Below are 17,078 nucleotides of genomic sequence, written 5' to 3' on the forward strand. Positions count from 1 at the left end.
CAAAAGCTTACCAGAGTCTCTCCAGAGAGCACCTCCAACAGGGAGATGAGGTTGTGTCCATCTCTGAGGTCCTCGTACAGGTCAGTGATGTGTCGCTGGGCCTGGAAAGAAAGGAAAGAAACCAGTTTTATCAGTATTGATGCATACAGGGACATTATTTTTTCATTCAGACTCCCATGATGTCAGCACCAGTGCTGAATCACTGCACACGACACAAACAGTTGCTGAGAGTTCCTCACAGTTGACAACGGAAAACAAAATGTAACTTTATAACTCACAAATCTCATCTACAAACAAATTAAGATAAAAAGAAAAACGTGAACACACAACAGTGGGGGGACTGCTTTTACCCTCTGCCTTCTGCAGAAGCAATTTGCTCTGGCTTTTTAAGGATTTCACCCCTTTTATTACCTGCCACAGTAATAAAAGGGGTGCTCCTTACTATTATTTGTAGTTACACTTTTGAGCTGTTGTAGCCAAAGAACATGCAGACACATGCTGCACTGCAGAAAATGCTCCAAAAGTAGACAGAAAAGAGCTGAAGTCAGCGAGGGGAAGGATCAGAGGTTAGCAGTAAAAGAGGGTGGATGAAAGGGAGAGAGGGCAAGGGAGGGTAAAAATGTCAACACAAACATGCAGGGAGGAACAAATGTGTGTGTGTCCACGCAGCTCTCTGCTCACAGACAGCACCTACCTCTGCCTTCCAGTGCTGGTGGGAAAGAACAGGAGGACAGGGTGAAGGATGGAAAGAAGAAACAGTTTGATGTGAGAAGATGTAAAACATAAAAGGACAGTGGGAACAGCGAGACAGATGGTGTGATTTGATGGATAAACAAGGACAGTCAGCTGCTTTCCGTTTCAAATTCTTTAATTTGATTCCTTCTATCCCTCAAACTAAAGAAACATGTGCATGTCGCTGTATTAATTTTATTATATGTACTTTATGATCTGCACTGGTTTCAGTGGGATTGACCCAGCTAAAAAGGATTTATAAAACACAGAACAGCATCTGTTTTTCATTCCTCACAATCTGAAGTGAAGTGTAAAACAAGCTACAGTAGATAGCATTTATCAGACAGCTGACCGTGAGACTTACAGGCCTCATAGTTTAATCTCATGACTCTGTTGTGACCATGAGTCCAAAGTGACTCGAGGGCCAGACTGCCTGAAGTCTTTTGGACCTAAATCAGAGGGATTACCCGAGAAATAAACAGTGACTATGGACAAAGCCTGGGAGTCATCTCGGACGGAGCCCGGTATCACAGGATACACATGGACGTCAGCAGACATTCTTTAACACGTTTCACTTCCCGTGTTAAAACAAGGATTCATCAACATGAAAGTGTTGTAGAGACGCAACAAGGTCCAGCTGACACCGCCCAGATAGGACTGTTTTTTTTTTCTTTCCCTAATCGATGGTTCAATTTTAAATTAAATATTAAAAATAACTTGTTTAATATAACCTGATCAAAAGCAACTTTCTTCTGTTAGGCTGCTCTTTGCAAACAGAAGGTGTGAGCCTCAGGTGGGCGGGGCCTCAGGCACACGGATGATCATATAAGGATAGGAGCTCTTATTAACATCAAAAGGAGCCAAGAGCAGAAAAATGCTTAAAGCTGAGTGTTTACAGCAGTCTTGGGTCTGAGCTTTTGACTCACGCTGACTTCATTATTTAAATCTTTGGCCACGTTTATACTTCAGCTATTTAAAAAATAATTATGAGACAGAACCAATCTGCTTATAGAAATATAACACCTGCTAATACTAGAAACCTGAGATTCCAACATACAAAGTTAGCGTTTTATTTCTTTATTATTTTCCTGTTGTCATAGCAACATGACAAGTTTTTTTGTTTTTTTAAAGGATTCTTTTAAGAAATCCCTGCCTTCTCCACTTATGAGTAACACAGTGACTCATAAAATGACTCAAATGTAAACATTTCCTGTCTTATGTCATAGATGTGAAAATTCAATTTGGACTTTCCTTAGGTTTTGGATGGTCGCTCGGAATAAACTAACGAACTAAAGGCACCCATGAAATCATTTCATTACAAGTAATCATTACGTTTTAAGGCAGCAAAAATACATTTTAAATTATTCTTATTTCTAATTACTACATAAAAATTACGAACCAGTAGCTCATTAGTTCAAAATGTTCTTACATTTTACTGAGACAGACTCCCTCCACATTTTAAAAAAACTTTCATTTTGGAGTTTGTGGTTAAGGATGGATCAGGTGACCCTGAGCCATCCCTTATTGATGCTGCTCTAGGCTTAGGCTGCAAGTGGACTTCCCATGATGCACTGAGCATTTCTGTCAAGGTTTTTATCTACCACTGCTGCCTCGCATTAGACTGTGTCTTCTCTCACTTTCAGTGTGTGTTTTTTCGTATCTTTCTAAGCTCTCCTTTTTCTTTTCCGTCACAGCAGATGGCTGCTCCTCCCAGAACCTGGCTCTGCACTGTTCTTTCCTTCCCACATCACTTAGTGCTGCTCATAGGGGCCTTCTCTAGGTTTTCTCCATTACTTTCCAGCATAACACGCCTAGAGACGTTGTTGTGATTTGGCTAAATCTAAATTGAAGTGAACTGAAACTCAGGGCTCCTATATCTTGCTAATCACTTGATTATCCTCTGAATTACACAGAGAACCACAAGTTCCCAGAACTGAAAATATCTATTAGATATTAAATCACTCATTTTGTCAGACCATCGGTGCAAAACTAAGATATGTTAAATTTATGTTGACTGTAAAATTTATGGGCAGCAAATCAGATTTAAGAAGCTGAAACCAGTTATTATCTTGGTGTTATGCTTAATAAATCAGTTTAATTATTGCTATTATGAAAGCTGTTTTAGTCGGGATAATCTGCTAAGTGATAGCTACCAAAAATATTTCTTACTGTAACAGGACTTTGCTCCTCACCTAGTTAGAAGCATTTCCTTTTAAGGGTAAGGGTCAGAACATTTGTTGAGTGTTGTTTCAGACGTATTTAACACTGATCGCCTCACACTGAATCAAATACTAATTCAACGTGGAGTCCTGGAGTTTCCTGTCCCCCTGCACAGTCCTGATGAGCCGCCCCGACCATCTGGATTCCAGATGCGTAACCTGACCGAGCCCAGGCAACGATACCGCTCTTCCCGAGCGCCAAGCTAAAGTGAGGCCAGGTGCGTGTGACTCACCCCCTCACATGCATACAGTTAACGGAAAGAGCGCGGTTGCTATTGTATCTGTTGTTCACCTTTTCCAAAGCTTTTAAAAGGAGGTGTGGAGAATCTAAATCTGATTTAGTTTCAGATTCTCTTCCAGTTTTATCTTCAGGTAATGTTTCCCAGCAGTGAGATCAGATAGCGCCGCATCTCCTAAGAAAACGTTTTTGTGTAATTTAAGTTATTAAAACCAGATGGGATATGAAAGAAAGTCCAGCTTTTTGGTGTTATTTGAGGACAGCAGGAGACCTTTTTACCTACCATGGAGAATTACAGTTGAGTTATAAACTCCACATGACGTAAACTTAACATTTTAATAGGCTTTTGGAGATTTTTAATCTATCTGCAGTGAAATGTATGTATTTTCATGGGTGAGGGTTGTTTGAAGCAGAACTTACCTTCACAAGGTGCTTGTTGACCCATTTTGTGAAGGTCTTTTTCTGAACTCTGTCCCGTTCATCTGTGGAAACACAGCAAATATACACTCTGTTTAATTTATGGTGTTAATTTAAGGGATTTTGCATTTTTAACAACTATCACTAATCATGTATTACAAACTCAGTGGTCCAGACTTACGGAAACAAACCATAAGCACAATTATTAAAAACCCCCAAAAAGAAATCTTGTATTTGGCTTTTCCAAAACAAACTACTTTACGACTGTCTAACCTGCCAGCAGACAGGAGGAGTCATTCTTTTTTGCATGCTAGCTTAATGGCAGATAATCACTTTAAATACCATACTCATCAAAGGCTAGTTTCCTTGAATAACTCACAGACACGGGAACTACATCCATATCAAGCTTGAGAAGTCTGAAACAATGATTCCCAAACTTTTTGGGCTGTGACTTTTGCACAGAAGTACATGCATTGCCCACCATCTACATACAGCCAACCCCCGGGCCACGGACCGGTACCGGTCAGTGAGTCGTTTGGTACCGGGCCGCGAGTCTTGAGGCTCAGGGGTGAAATTCATGGTTTTCAGAGGTTTTATTGTTAACTCGGTAGTTGTGCGTCTTATTTTGAAAGAAATATTTACGCATTACCATAGTGACCAGAGAGCATGTTACTCTCAATGTTGTTGCCACTTTTCAGGAGGACGTTGCTAATAAAGTTACACAATTACACAGTGAATTCGCGTTTATTATTATGTTTACAAAACACCACAGTTTTTGTCTTGGTCGTATGATTTTATTTTGTTGTATTTATCCGCGACACCTTAAAGGCCGGTCTGTGGCACAAAAAAGGTTGGGGACCGCTGATCTAACCCATAGGCCTGGATACATGATGGCCGAAACTAAATATAATTTGTGTTTATTGAGCCTAAACCGCCTTTATGGCCCTGCTTCAGATTAAAACCTCCAGCAAAACGCTTTCAAATCTTTTTTATCTGTTTTTGCATCCCAGAGTCACAAACAGTGTGAGACATATTTGTTTTGCCCAGGGACAGAACAAAAAGTCACATGTGACTTTGACTCAGACACGGACATCTGATGCCCAATAGGGACAGCACATTACAGAAGACTTACTGCAGCAAAACAAAGAATTCCCTGCTTATCAGGGGAACACTGAATAGATTATCTCTGTCATCATCTGGAGCAGCATCTCAGCTGGAACATGTTTCAGCCTGCAATGCTGTAGTCGTTTCATAATCAGATTATTCCCAACAAGCCTATCATATACTAGTAGGTATCAAACATATAATATGCAATGCTTTTCCTAAATTTTGCCATCTAAGCAGCCACTTGAAGAGATAACCATCAAACGTACACTTCACCTCTTCGGTGCAGCGCTTCAGTTGGCGATGAGGGTGCTTGTCAAATACAGAGCAGTTCACCAAAACAAATGTTTAATGTTCAAATGTTTTTTTCCTCATCAGTGACATGCTGTAAAGAAGTTGATAGTATTATCTGCTCTGTGATCAAAGCTAACAGAAGTGATCAGATGAAGAGGGAACCAAAGAAGAGGACATCCCGTGGCACCAACGCCCAAATCACGGTGGCTTTATGTCCATGACTCACAGGCACACTCACGCACGAGGCGGTCTCAACAGAGAAGTGAAATAAACCTCAAAAGCAGACAGATGAGTTCTGCTTTTTCACTGGTTTTGATTTCGGGCTTTTCATATATGGCTTTGCAAACACGTTGGACACGTGTTACGAAACATAAAAGATGCGTTTCTGCACAAATGAAATGTAGCAGCTCGGGATACTTCTGTTTCTCAGGTCGGCTGAAAGGAGCACTAAAAATTCCTAAAATAACCAGGCTGAATACATCACACTGAAACACAAGATCTACTGATCTCTCTGACAAATAATGCGTTTTCTTGGCTGAGTTTTGTAGCCTGAGGCTGCAGATTTAGCCCAGATTTATATGTTCACCTTGTGACAAAAAAAGGTGCAAGATATTAGATCACCTGAAAAACAGTGTGCATGGATGAGTCACATTGCCAAATCCTGCAACTGGGATGTTGAATGTTATTACACGGACTTGTTGCAATGCTCAAAATAGGGTGCTCTCTTTCTTCTAAAGAATTTCAGTGGCTCTGTCACTTCAAACGTCTTTTTAACAGGCTACATTTTATCTGTGCTGCAAAACCTCAAATTAGGATTTCACATTAAAGCAAAACAGATTTCTTCTGTCTGACAGGAACGTTCACCAGTAAAAATAAAAAAGGAAAAGATGTGACACAAAAAGGGGTGTGGCCCATCTGTTAAAAGAGAGGCTCCGGACTTGACTCTTTGCAAATTCAGACATCCAGACACAACTTTTGGACTTTTACGTAATACACGAAACAACAAAGCCAAGCCAAGAGCTAATATACAGACTGAACCATTTTCAAACCAAAGAATGCAACTGCAGAAAAACACAAAGCTCAAAAATGCAGCACTGCTGGAATAAACTCTACCTTTTCTGTGGTCCATGGCCCTGAGCACCCCCTGGTAGTAGGACTCCTCTACGAACACCCCATCACTACCCATACTATCAGAGGAGTAGGCTCTGAATCTCTGCTCCATCGCAATGCTGCCAGCTATCAAAACCACACGGAAGCCTCTGCAGGTTCAGAGGCGATGATGTTGTGTACTTCTACTTTTTCTTATTGCCTGAAACACTGCTTCTCACTGAGGGCTCCTGGAGTTAAGTGGGAGTGTTCAAGCCACCGATTCAGTTCCTGAACTTGCTCCCTTTCTTCTCCCTATCTCCATTTGCTGTCTCTGACATTCAACGCCACATTTTTTTTTCACCACCTCTTGCAAAATGCCTGCCTGCAGGCAGCAATGTCAGAGACATTCACCACAGAGAGGTCTGCAGGGAAGATTCTCCTCCTGGTTCAGCCCTGTTATCTACACCCAGACCCCACCCATGAAAAAACCCTCACACAGCACCCACCCAAACCAGAGCTCAGACCTCAATTTACATTATTCTTTGCACTTTTAATTTTATTTTCTGTTTAATTTGAGGATTAAAAAAAAAACAGTTTAGAATCCCACTCATCTTGTAGCTACAGCTAACTATTGCACTAAGATTCATTTTCAAAGATTCATTTTCACAAAGACCCCACAGATCACTAATCCAGAACAGGAGACATTCCCTCATTTAGACTAAGCTGTACAGAAACGGACCACTGAAGCTTGTTAACCCCAACTGAACTCCACTGCTCAAGCTAGCGGTGCCTCTGACCAACCAGCGTGTGGTCAGAGGCAGAGTGGCGGGACATACCACAACGCCACAAAGCATCAATGGAAAAACTTGTCCCGAGCACACAGCCGAAGCCAGGAGGCATCAGAAAGAACGTCCTCAGCTATTTCCCCAAACAGTACAATCACAAGAAAACCTCGAGCATGAAAGCTCTTCCACCATCAGGAGATAATTAAGGAATAAAAGGCACTGAGGGAGCCGTCTTCGGGATACAATTCAGCACCAGAAAGAATAATGAGAACAAACTGCAGGACTTCAGTTTTATTTGAAGCATTTGATTTAGACTATTTTCCCTTGGATGGACCTCCAATACCCTGTCGTGCCAGTTCAATACCACAAACCAAAAAAAAAAAAAAAAAGAGGGTGTGGGATGGAGGGGGTGGACAAGCATCAGACAGTAGAAAATTATCCGAGACACAAAGCAGCTATTGTGGCTCCGCATGGATAGACTGAACAGTGTGTGCACATGACAACAATCATTTGCATCTTCTTCATGCAAATAACTTCTGTCAAACATCCCTGAAAAACTGGGTGCAGAATTTGTTTTTCCATTTGGTTCCAGGTGATCACAAATAGCACCTCCACACTAAAATACCTTCAACACCTTTCACCCTGCAAAACACCAATTTTACGTGCAGTTACCGACATAACACTGTAAAGAAAAGGAATTTTTTTGGATGCCTATAAAGGGAGGTGACTTGTTGGGACCTGAGGCATGAAAGCTTCCTTGACTGCACCTTCAGACTTTAAACAGACCCTGAACGCCAACGGGCTACAAACAAAAGCAAAGACTCTAGGCAGAAACGCTAAAATTAGCTAAACATAATTTGTGCAAAATGGCTTTTGATCGACACACTAAAATCTAAAATCTGTGGATTATAGTTTTCAATTTCAAATGCAAAGAGTATTTGTCTGCAGGCTTAAGAACTGAAAACCGCAAGTAATCACTTCCAGTTTCCAAACTTGCTAAACTGTATTTGTTTTAAGACATGAAAGCACTGGAAGCTAAATTTGTGCTTCTTTGAACAAATCCTGGTGTAATCAAACTCGGCATTGAATTAACTAGATTTATTCATTTAAAGCTCAGTTTGCTAAAATGCTTTAAAGGTGGCAAAGAGATTTAAGCGCTTTTTTGCACCTCAATTCTAAGACTGCAAAACAGTTGTCTTATCCAGTATCTAAATGACGCTCTGGTGCACACAGTGCAGCATTGTGTGGATATTCCTCCTTTCCCTGTCCTTGATAACACACAGCGATAATCCTGAGCAGTGAGAGCTGATAGGAGTTTTAAGGTGACAGCTCAGCGTGTTAAGTCTGTAAATTCCTGCTGAGGGCGAGCCGACCCTCCTCACAGACAGGGGGAGGCGCCTCTCTCCTAAAAGAATTTTAAAAATAAAATAAAAAACACACCCCTATTTGTGTTTTTTGCAAGAGACAGCACGCGATGTCAGTCCCACTGAGGACAGGAATGTTAATCAACACCTTGTATCATCTGGTTCGCAGGTCCTGTTAGGGTTCATGATGGTATGAATGCTGGATGACTTGCGAAGAAACTCTGCCAAAGCCCCAGGGCATGGTGGGGCAGATCCAACCCGGAGCTGACAATGACAAGTGCACGAAAACATGCACATGTCAGAGAAGACGACCGGGTAGTGTCTGCTATTATACCTGAACGGTATAATGAATTCCTTTTAAAAAGCAAACACAGCTGGAAAAATAACTTAATAACCCCAAAGGCGACACAGGAATATGTCCTGACCACCACTGCAATTTAGAGCTGCATTTAAACTTGCTCGTATTATGTTTCAGCATCACTTTTGCAATATCAGCATCACTTGCAAGCACTTTGTGCACAAAAACATGCGTAATCAGCCACACATGGTGTTTACAATCTTGTGGTTACGAACAGATGAGAACTGGATAATTGTTGGATTTATGATCTTCATATGTGAAAACTGCTGCTCAGCACAGTTTGTCTCCCCCTTCTGGTCGAAAGGCTACAACACAAAACATGGGAAGCTGAATATTTAAAGCCATAATCCATTTTAATGTCACAACAACTAGTAGCTCCAATCATCCCTGTGTGCTCCTAAAGAGACCTGAGACTACTGGTAAGAAAGCTCAAGGTCACTTGGGGCCCTGCAGTGTTTACATATGTCAGTGGGCAAATGATTTTTGTGTGTGGGAAAAGTGTGTTGTGTACATGGTTGCCGTGACAACATAGTAAAAACACACAGAAGCTGAGAGTCCATCAGAACACCATTTTGGCCCAGAACATCTGGGGAAACACCCGAGTGCAGGGGGAAAGTGGATTTCTGCTTAGAACTGAAAATGCCAAAGTCCACAAAACACATGACACATTCACAGGGCGTTATCAGAGGGTAAACACAAACACCAAGTACAGTTTCCATTCCTGTAGAATATTCAGGGTGAGCCGGAGAGTGACAAATTAACTGTGTACTGAGTCACTCAGTCGCTTTTATATTCAAACGTCAAGACAAATGATCGAGTCAAGAAGCTGCATACAAGGACATGAAGTAACCTCGTTATCGTAAAATCAACTTTTCTCAGATAACAGACCTCTGCCCAGTGCAGACATTTGAAAAGAGCCAAACGTGAGACATTTAAAGGGCTTAAAAATTAAAGATTTAAGAAGCTGGAAGCTGACAGGGTTTTTAGTTATTTTTACCTAAAAATGCTTAAATAAACGATTTAGTATCCAAAATTAACTTTCTGTTGACGAACTGATTTACAGTTTATCATCTGCTCAGTGGGAAAATAATTAATTATCAGACTTTCATCACTGATGTTACTAATAAACAACATTCTCCAAGTTTTGAATTCTATATATGTCTAAAATACCATTGATATATTTACTGAATTTGAATAGGGACGCAGATATAAGCAGTGTTGCCTGTACACAGCAGCAAACAGGATGGTATTGACCATGGCACAAGCCAGTGTTTATCTGTTGTGTCACATCGATTTTGTGGTGCCTGAATGAAGACTTTAAAGCTGATTATCTCAAGCTGAGGTTTGTTTTCTAAATGCGGGAAATAAATCACAATAAAAACGAAATAATTAAAAAATAGTTTTAAGCATCTCTAATTTCAATCATCTAGTTCTGGACGTCCACTGTTTTGGCCCTCAGGGCTTGCTGTATCATGGGTGGAGGAACGGAAAAGGTTAACATTACCACCATCAGCACCCCAGCAGCCCCTCCCAAGCAGAGCCTCCTCCTATTACAGTCACTGAGCGATGGATAGAGCGGCGCAGTGATCGGACCTACCTGCGCAACACATTCGGCTGTACAGATGAGACCCCACTTCGCTGCAGTTCATTTCATGGATGTAATTAGTCCGTCGATAAAGAAATCCCCGCTCCAGCCCGCCGTACCAGGACGGCCGGGCAGCCTGCGCCGTATCGTCCACTTCGGCCATCCCGGTTTGTTTGTGCCGCGCGTAAACGCGGAGCGCGCTGGACTTTCTCGAAAACGCCCCCCTCACTCGTGGGTTTCTCGCGTGTGTAGTACCAGCCCTCCAAACTTCGCTCTGTACTCTATGAGAGCCACATGGAGGAGAAAAAACAGGGTCGAGTCAGATTGCAGACTCTTTGTCACAAGCCCAACCCACTCGTTTTGTTTAGCGAGAAGAAGTGGCGAGCTGCCGGCTGCTCCATCCTCCTCCGATCCGTCAGACGACTTGTGCCATTGAGACGCGCCGCGGAGAGACACTGCACACCGCGTCCTTATTTTAACACGCGTGATAACTGTACCTTTCACAAGATTGCATAACATACACCCCCGACAGCCCCATAAATGCAAAGCAGAAACAGGAATGACTTCTGGGAAGGCGCGAAACTTGCAGGCGGTGACAGACGGTTCTGTGCATTGTCTCGCAGTGACTGTTCACAGGAGGGCAGAGCGCACATTACCCCCGGTAATAAATCATCACATTCCCTTCACATCCATAACAGCTGTGCCTCGTAAATATCCCCGACACAGGAGGCTCATTTTCTCTCCGTTTTTGCGCAACTTTAAGAAATACTTCACATAACTGAAAAGGTGCTGGCTCCTCGTTAATCCGCTTGTGACAGAATCCAACTGCCATGACCATGAATTAATTTATGAAGAAGTTATATTTCTTTTAATTGGGGGCGGGTTAAGGTACAATCTGGTAACAAAACTTCTGATTAAGCAATAAAATAATACCAGTAGTAACTCACGGGATTAACTAGTGATGTGTCTAAAACAAAGTTTTAAACTGTTTCTTTAGGCACTTTGTTACTAGCAGCCTGAGTGAGTTCCCATTTCTTTACAGTAATCTATGGAAAATACCAAAGACAACACGTTGACAGGTGTGAAATAGATGCATCTGGACTTCAATTGATGCAACTATTGTTCAGTGAAGCTCATCAGAAATGTTCTCAGTGAATGGTGGCTGTCAGGAAGCCATTCTTAAGGAAGGTGGGGAAAGGCTGAGATATGTCAAATTATTATTTCTAAATTATTTTTATTATGATTAAATTACTCAAGAACCAGACTGAAAATCAGTGGCAACAGGTCTTGAAGACGTCAGGAGAGCAGTGCAACAGTGTCTGTTGTAAAACTGTAAAACATGGCGGAGGCTCTGACATGGTTAGGTGGTGTTGTGTGGTGTTGGGGATCTTTTCGAAACTGACAGAATTATGAATGCAGAAAAAGAATGAATGCAGTACAATCCGGAAAGCATCTGATTGGCTGTGGCTTCGTTTTTCATTAATAACGATGATGCCAATACGGCAACAGCCTAGATAGAAAAAACAGTCGAGGACAGAGATGAGGATAAGAACCAAGGCCCTCCCTCAGCGCAGACACACGCTGTACTGTATGCTGTGTATGACAGTCAATGAACCCAGCTACTATTGAGGTTTACCACTAATGTGTTTTATGTTAGGCTGGGTATTGTGAAGGGCATGTAGGGACACGCTGGGTGTGCATTGTTTATTGTTTTTGTGTCCTTTAGTAACAGAATGTTTTCTCGTTTTTCAGTTATTGCCCAGCGGGGCGTCCTCCCTCCTCAGTCTGTTATTACCACCACAGTGAAAGGAGACAGGAAAGTGAGTCACGGCTGAACACCACGAGACCAAATCTGAAACCGATCCTACGCTGTGCTGTCTGTGGCGCGCGGTTTAGCAGACACGGCTGCCAGTCTGAGTCTGCCATTAATACTGTTGCAGATTTGGGTGTGGTTTCCTAAATGGATTAGACAATATTGTTAAGGACTTTTATTGTGATGGGAATGCAGTATCCTAATCTTGAGAGTCTTAAAAAGACCTTTGCACAAAACAATTAGAGGAAATCTCAAAGTTAAAAAAAAAAAAACGCAGTCAAAAATAACAGGGAAGGGCATTAAATGATCATAAAGAACAGATCAAAATGAGCAGGAGCCTCTAATGAAGCAGGACTTAGATTCTTCTAACGTCCCGAGGATCTAAATGATCGTTTGTTATGACTGTATCCAGGATACGCAGGCCACCGTCCTCAGTGTCGAGTTTACTACCATTAGTCAGTCACCATCTGTGGCACGGAGCTTTTTTTAAACCTGGCTCTGGGTAAAGTCCCTTTTACCTACTTCCACCTTCCCCCTGTGTCAAAGGCACCTTGGTGTTCCAGCAAACTACAGTTCAACTTACACAAGTGGACTCGGGTTGTGTCCTTAAATCGAAATGTTTGACTTGAATGACTGAATCTGTAATGTAAACAATGAACAGACAGCCTGATATTGATCTTGCCGCCGCCAGAAATATGCTATAAAGAGGGAATACGATCACACCTGATGTGCAGCTCTTACGGTCTGCACTGCGGCAAGAACAGAGCTGAAAGCAGATTTCCCCAAATGCAAAGCACCTTGATATCGACAGGAGCTAGTGATGATACATGGCCTAGTTTTGCAATGCAGTGTTGGCACACGATTTACCAGTCAAACGGCACTTCCTGGCAACCTTTGATCGCGGCTTCAGTTGCGTGCAATTTACAGACCACACGCATTCGAGTCACGCAGACAGAGGGAGAGGAGGATACATGTGTTGTTAATTTCTCCTGTTTTGCTTATGTTCTGATCATATTTTGGATATTAAGTCTCTGGACAGGGACTTTTCCTTTTTGGGGAAAGACTTTTCAGAATTCTTTGAAAATCATTCATCTGCTCACAACAATGTGAGGAATGTTGTGAAAACTGCTCTTATCTACTCAAGGCGTGTCTTGCTCCACCCAACTACAACCTGATTGTGTAGTTTACAGCTGAGAGCACTGGTCAGATAATAGTACAGTAGTGCTCTAATTTAGCTTTAACAGCCAACTATTTCAAAATGTTAGTTTTGTTTTTTAAAACGTATTTAGGTGAGAGAGATTTCATGTAAAGGCTATTTTATGTGCAAATAGATTATCCAGTAAATGTGCACGGTTGTTTTAAAGTGCCAAACAGGTTTCCCATTTGAAAGACAAAACAAAATAAAAAAACAAAACAACAATTGTTCTCTCTTTTACCTGCAGACTGTCAGTCAAAAATTCTTTAAAGCACCTCAGGGTGTGTCACCTGCAGGGGTGTGTCTGACAACCACCACAGTGTTAAGCTGTGTCAACAATAACGTGGGCCTTCCTGAGGAGTGTGTCATGACATTAAAGAGTATGCAACCAACCTTCAGGCTGCATAGTTTAGTTGAACATCGTGTAACTCTTCTATGCTTGCTGGTTAACAAAAGGATATGGTTAACCTAACAACGCCAGTGTGCCAAGATGAAACAGGTTGAACCAGCATTTTAACAATACAGCAGCCTCCACAACTGGGGTAGGTCTGTAAAGTGGAGAGATTAAAGTTATATCCAGTCACTTTAAGAGAGCTGCACACATAGATCTTTAGCCAGATCTTAACAAAGATGGAAAAAAAAATGATGGAATAGTTTTCAGAAGGGAAAAACTGCAACTTAGGAGCAAAGCTGAAGCTGAGGAGTGCCCGTCAGAGCTCTGACTAAGCCGAAACCCCATTCTCCACAAGAATACTCCAGCTCTTCGGACGTCATCACCTTCCAGCCAGCATTTACAGGGTTAATCGCAACATCTCCATAGCACAGGAAACCGAGATGTGTGAGGGGAAAAAAAGGAGGGGGGGCAGTGAGGAAGACAGAGAGAGGAGCGTGTGCTGCAAAAACACAGAGGACGAGAGAGAGTAGAGACGACAGAACAGGACTGCCGGCAACAAACTGTTTGCAAAGGAAAATCTTTGATCTGCCGATCTCGCCGTCAGCTCTCCCTGCGCAAGCCTTGAAGCGATGAGTTTTTCAAGCTTTTCTTACCTTGCTTCTTGCGTACTCTCCACTGCCAGAAAACGATCAAGGTAACGATGTGGCCCACAGCCACAAGGGCTGGGAACACATTTCCAGGGGGGCTTGCCGGCATCGGGCCTGGTACAAAGTGGAGAGTCCCAGGCTCTGAAAGGTGGGAGGGTTGGGGAGGGTAGCGGCGGGGGGGGGAGTTGGAAGGTAAGGTGGAGGGGGGGAGTAAAGGGGAGGAGTAGGGGAGCGTCTAGGGGTGTGGTGTCACCCCGGACTTTAAAACGAGCGCTGCAGCTAAGTTGTCCGCGACTTTTACAAGACACGAGTGAAAGAGCACACCTCGCTCTGCTCTGTGACTCAGTCCTCTGGCAGAAGTGGCTGATCTCTCTCACTCCGGCACTCTTTCCCTCCCCCTTTTTCCTCTGCACTTTTACAATTCCTCTCTCTGTTTCTCATATATTCACGTTTAAGTTGCACTTCTTTTAAAAGTAAAAGCTGTAACTCTGGCAGCACGAGGAGCTCTGACGCTGTTAAAAATAAGTTTTGTCCTCTTTGTCCACAGATCAAGTAACTCCACTGGTTTTGCCCTACAGAAACTTGCTCTCTGCTTTCCTTGCCAGCTGCAGACTATCTGCAGGAGTTAATAATATATGAGGCTGTTTTGTGTGACGAGCACACACACAGAGCACGCTCAGTCGGGTCAGCCTTGATAAGAGGCAAACTAAGAGACATCCACTGTGAGCTGGAGTCAAAGTTTCCAACTGATTCACTCCATAAGTTTTCTTTTACCGACTGAAGCCCATTTTCCATCGCGGTTTACGAGTCACAGACAGTCGCAGGCCAACCCCTTCCGCCTTTTCCAAATATTTATACTGAAGCCATGCCTCCCAATTTTATTTTCCCTCATCACATAATCATCCGCTCCCTATCAATTCATTCTCCTTATGTAACTTCACAATTTTCCCGTAATTCTAATAGTTTCCTTATGCTTGGACAGCCCAACCAGTGTGTATAAGCTTCCCAGAGCCTGATTAAACTGGATCCTGTTTTACAACCAACCGTTTCAGCATCTCTGAACTGCCAGCTGCATTGTTAGCTCTAAATCCTAAAGTGTTTTTCATTTTTCTCCATCTTACCCTGGCTCTGTTGTTAAAACAGAGAAAAGCCTCGAGGGAAGATGTCCTCTGGAACCAGACTGCATGCCTTTTAAGGACGCCGCTTTAAGCGCAATCATTTTCAAACCTGTCAATCACCTTTATTAAAACAGTTCTATGTCACTAAATGATCACAATGAAATTCCTCTGTGGGAGCTTCTCCTCACCAGCCTAACTCGAAACACAGAGTTGTGAAACACTAACTGCACCTGCAGAAATATGCACACATCACCTGTTTGCATCACTGTTTAAAAAAATAAAATATTGCTTGAGGCAAAACAGCATCGCTGCCAAGGTCTCTGTTGTCAGAACAAATGAAAAGAACATAAGCTGTGGTGCAGAAACCCAACACCAAGACGAGTGTCACCCTCGCACATTTACAGCGACGCCACACACCAACAGCCACCATAGAGAAAGCAAAAATAGTCGAGACGGCCTCGACCTCGTGCTGTCTTTAGCGTGAGCACTGTGTCATGCTATATAAAGAAGGGAATACAGAATAGTCTTACACAATATAGTTTGCACTAAATTTAAAACAAAAAAAAAGAAGCTATGTTTAGGCACAAAGACCAGAAGCAAAAGTGTAGAAGAAAAAGTGGGCGTTGTTAGTCTAAAGTGCTGGCAGTTGATTTGGGGAGAGACCTTATATGATCCTTGTTTGAAAATGTCAACCAAATCCCCAAAGCCTTAGAAACTGGCACTGCAATTTGGCAATTAGTTACAGTGAGGATTGAGCAAAGGGAATAAATCCAGGGGAGCAGTAGAGACGTCTGGAATAAATTCATTTCACCACTCCCTCATGGGAGGAGCCAGCCCACTCCCCCTCTTCTCACATGGTATGCACTCGCTCAATGATTCCCATATTGTGATACACATTCTACATACTCCCGCGAAAGCAACATAGCCAAAATCCACAAAGTTACACATTTAATTAATTCAGAAGTTCTTAGAATTTCACTTAAAAAGCCTCCGATATTAATGCCCAACTTTCACATAACAGCGTAGGTAAGACTAGCAAAGCAATGTGAGGAATGTGAGAGATGTTTTTAATCTAAAGTACTGATACTGGGAGTGGCAGTGTCCTCAGATGGCAAGCATAATTCAAGAAATTAACCTCAGCATAGTTTATTCTTGATCTGGTATCTTTAAGTTCACTGATAAAGAGTCTAAAAAAAGATTCCGGTAAAAATAAAACCTACCGTTGGGAGGTCCTGGGCAGAAGCAACAGCACAACTCCATCTTCTCTCAGCGTCTTCACAACTTTTAGAGAAAATGCAGAACTGCCAAGGAGTCAGAGCTGACCTCATGACATTATGTTCTGATAAAAACGAGGGGGGGGGGCGTGCAGAAAAAACACCCAAAAAAAAGGAAAGAGTGAGAGCGAGAGAGAAAAGCGGAGGCACAGCTGGGAAGTACAAACTACACAGCGTTGCGAGTTTGATTTAATTTGTGAGGCTTTCCTCAGTGGAAACAGCATCTCATGCGTGGTGGCTTCTGCGAGCGCCGCTGGATGGAATCCATGTGCAAGGCTTCAGAGAGACTCCCAGGGACACATTCACATTTTTTCTTACAGGATTTAGACAAAGAACGGAAAACGTGACTTTTGCCAGCTATAACAAAGGCGGCTCTGTGAAAGCCGTTAAAAAAAAGATTTATTGGAAACAGTGCAATTATGCAGCCGTATCCACAGGATGTGCATCACTCT

The 17,078-nt window shown here is 42.5% G+C and overlaps 1 protein-coding gene across 5 annotated transcripts in view; it reads right to left on the reverse strand.

The window, feature by feature from the left end:
- Nucleotides 1-16,722, reverse strand: part of pleca (plectin a) — a 48,584-nt gene extending 31,862 nt beyond the window's left edge. For 2 of the 5 annotated variants that reach the window (XM_082521093.1, XM_082521091.1), the window contains exons 1-3: nt 6,118-6,277; nt 3,610-3,671; nt 12-101 (exon numbers count right to left, since the gene is read on the reverse strand). In XM_082521093.1, coding sequence (XP_082377219.1) covers nt 12-101; nt 3,610-3,671; nt 6,118-6,226 — 261 coding nt within the window. In that variant the 5' untranslated portion in view covers nt 6,227-6,277. Of the gene's footprint in view, nt 1-11; nt 102-3,609; nt 3,672-6,117; nt 6,278-10,197; nt 10,741-14,240; nt 14,359-16,572 lie in introns of those variants that run through there. The other 3 variants (XM_082521094.1, XM_082521092.1, XM_082521090.1) reach the window with 3 other exon arrangements.
- Nucleotides 16,723-17,078: the final 356 nt, after the last annotated feature.

Source organism: Aulonocara stuartgranti, assembly GCF_965226115.1.
Source record: "Aulonocara stuartgranti genome assembly, chromosome: 22".
Lineage (NCBI taxonomy): Eukaryota > Metazoa > Chordata > Actinopteri > Cichliformes > Cichlidae > Aulonocara > Aulonocara stuartgranti.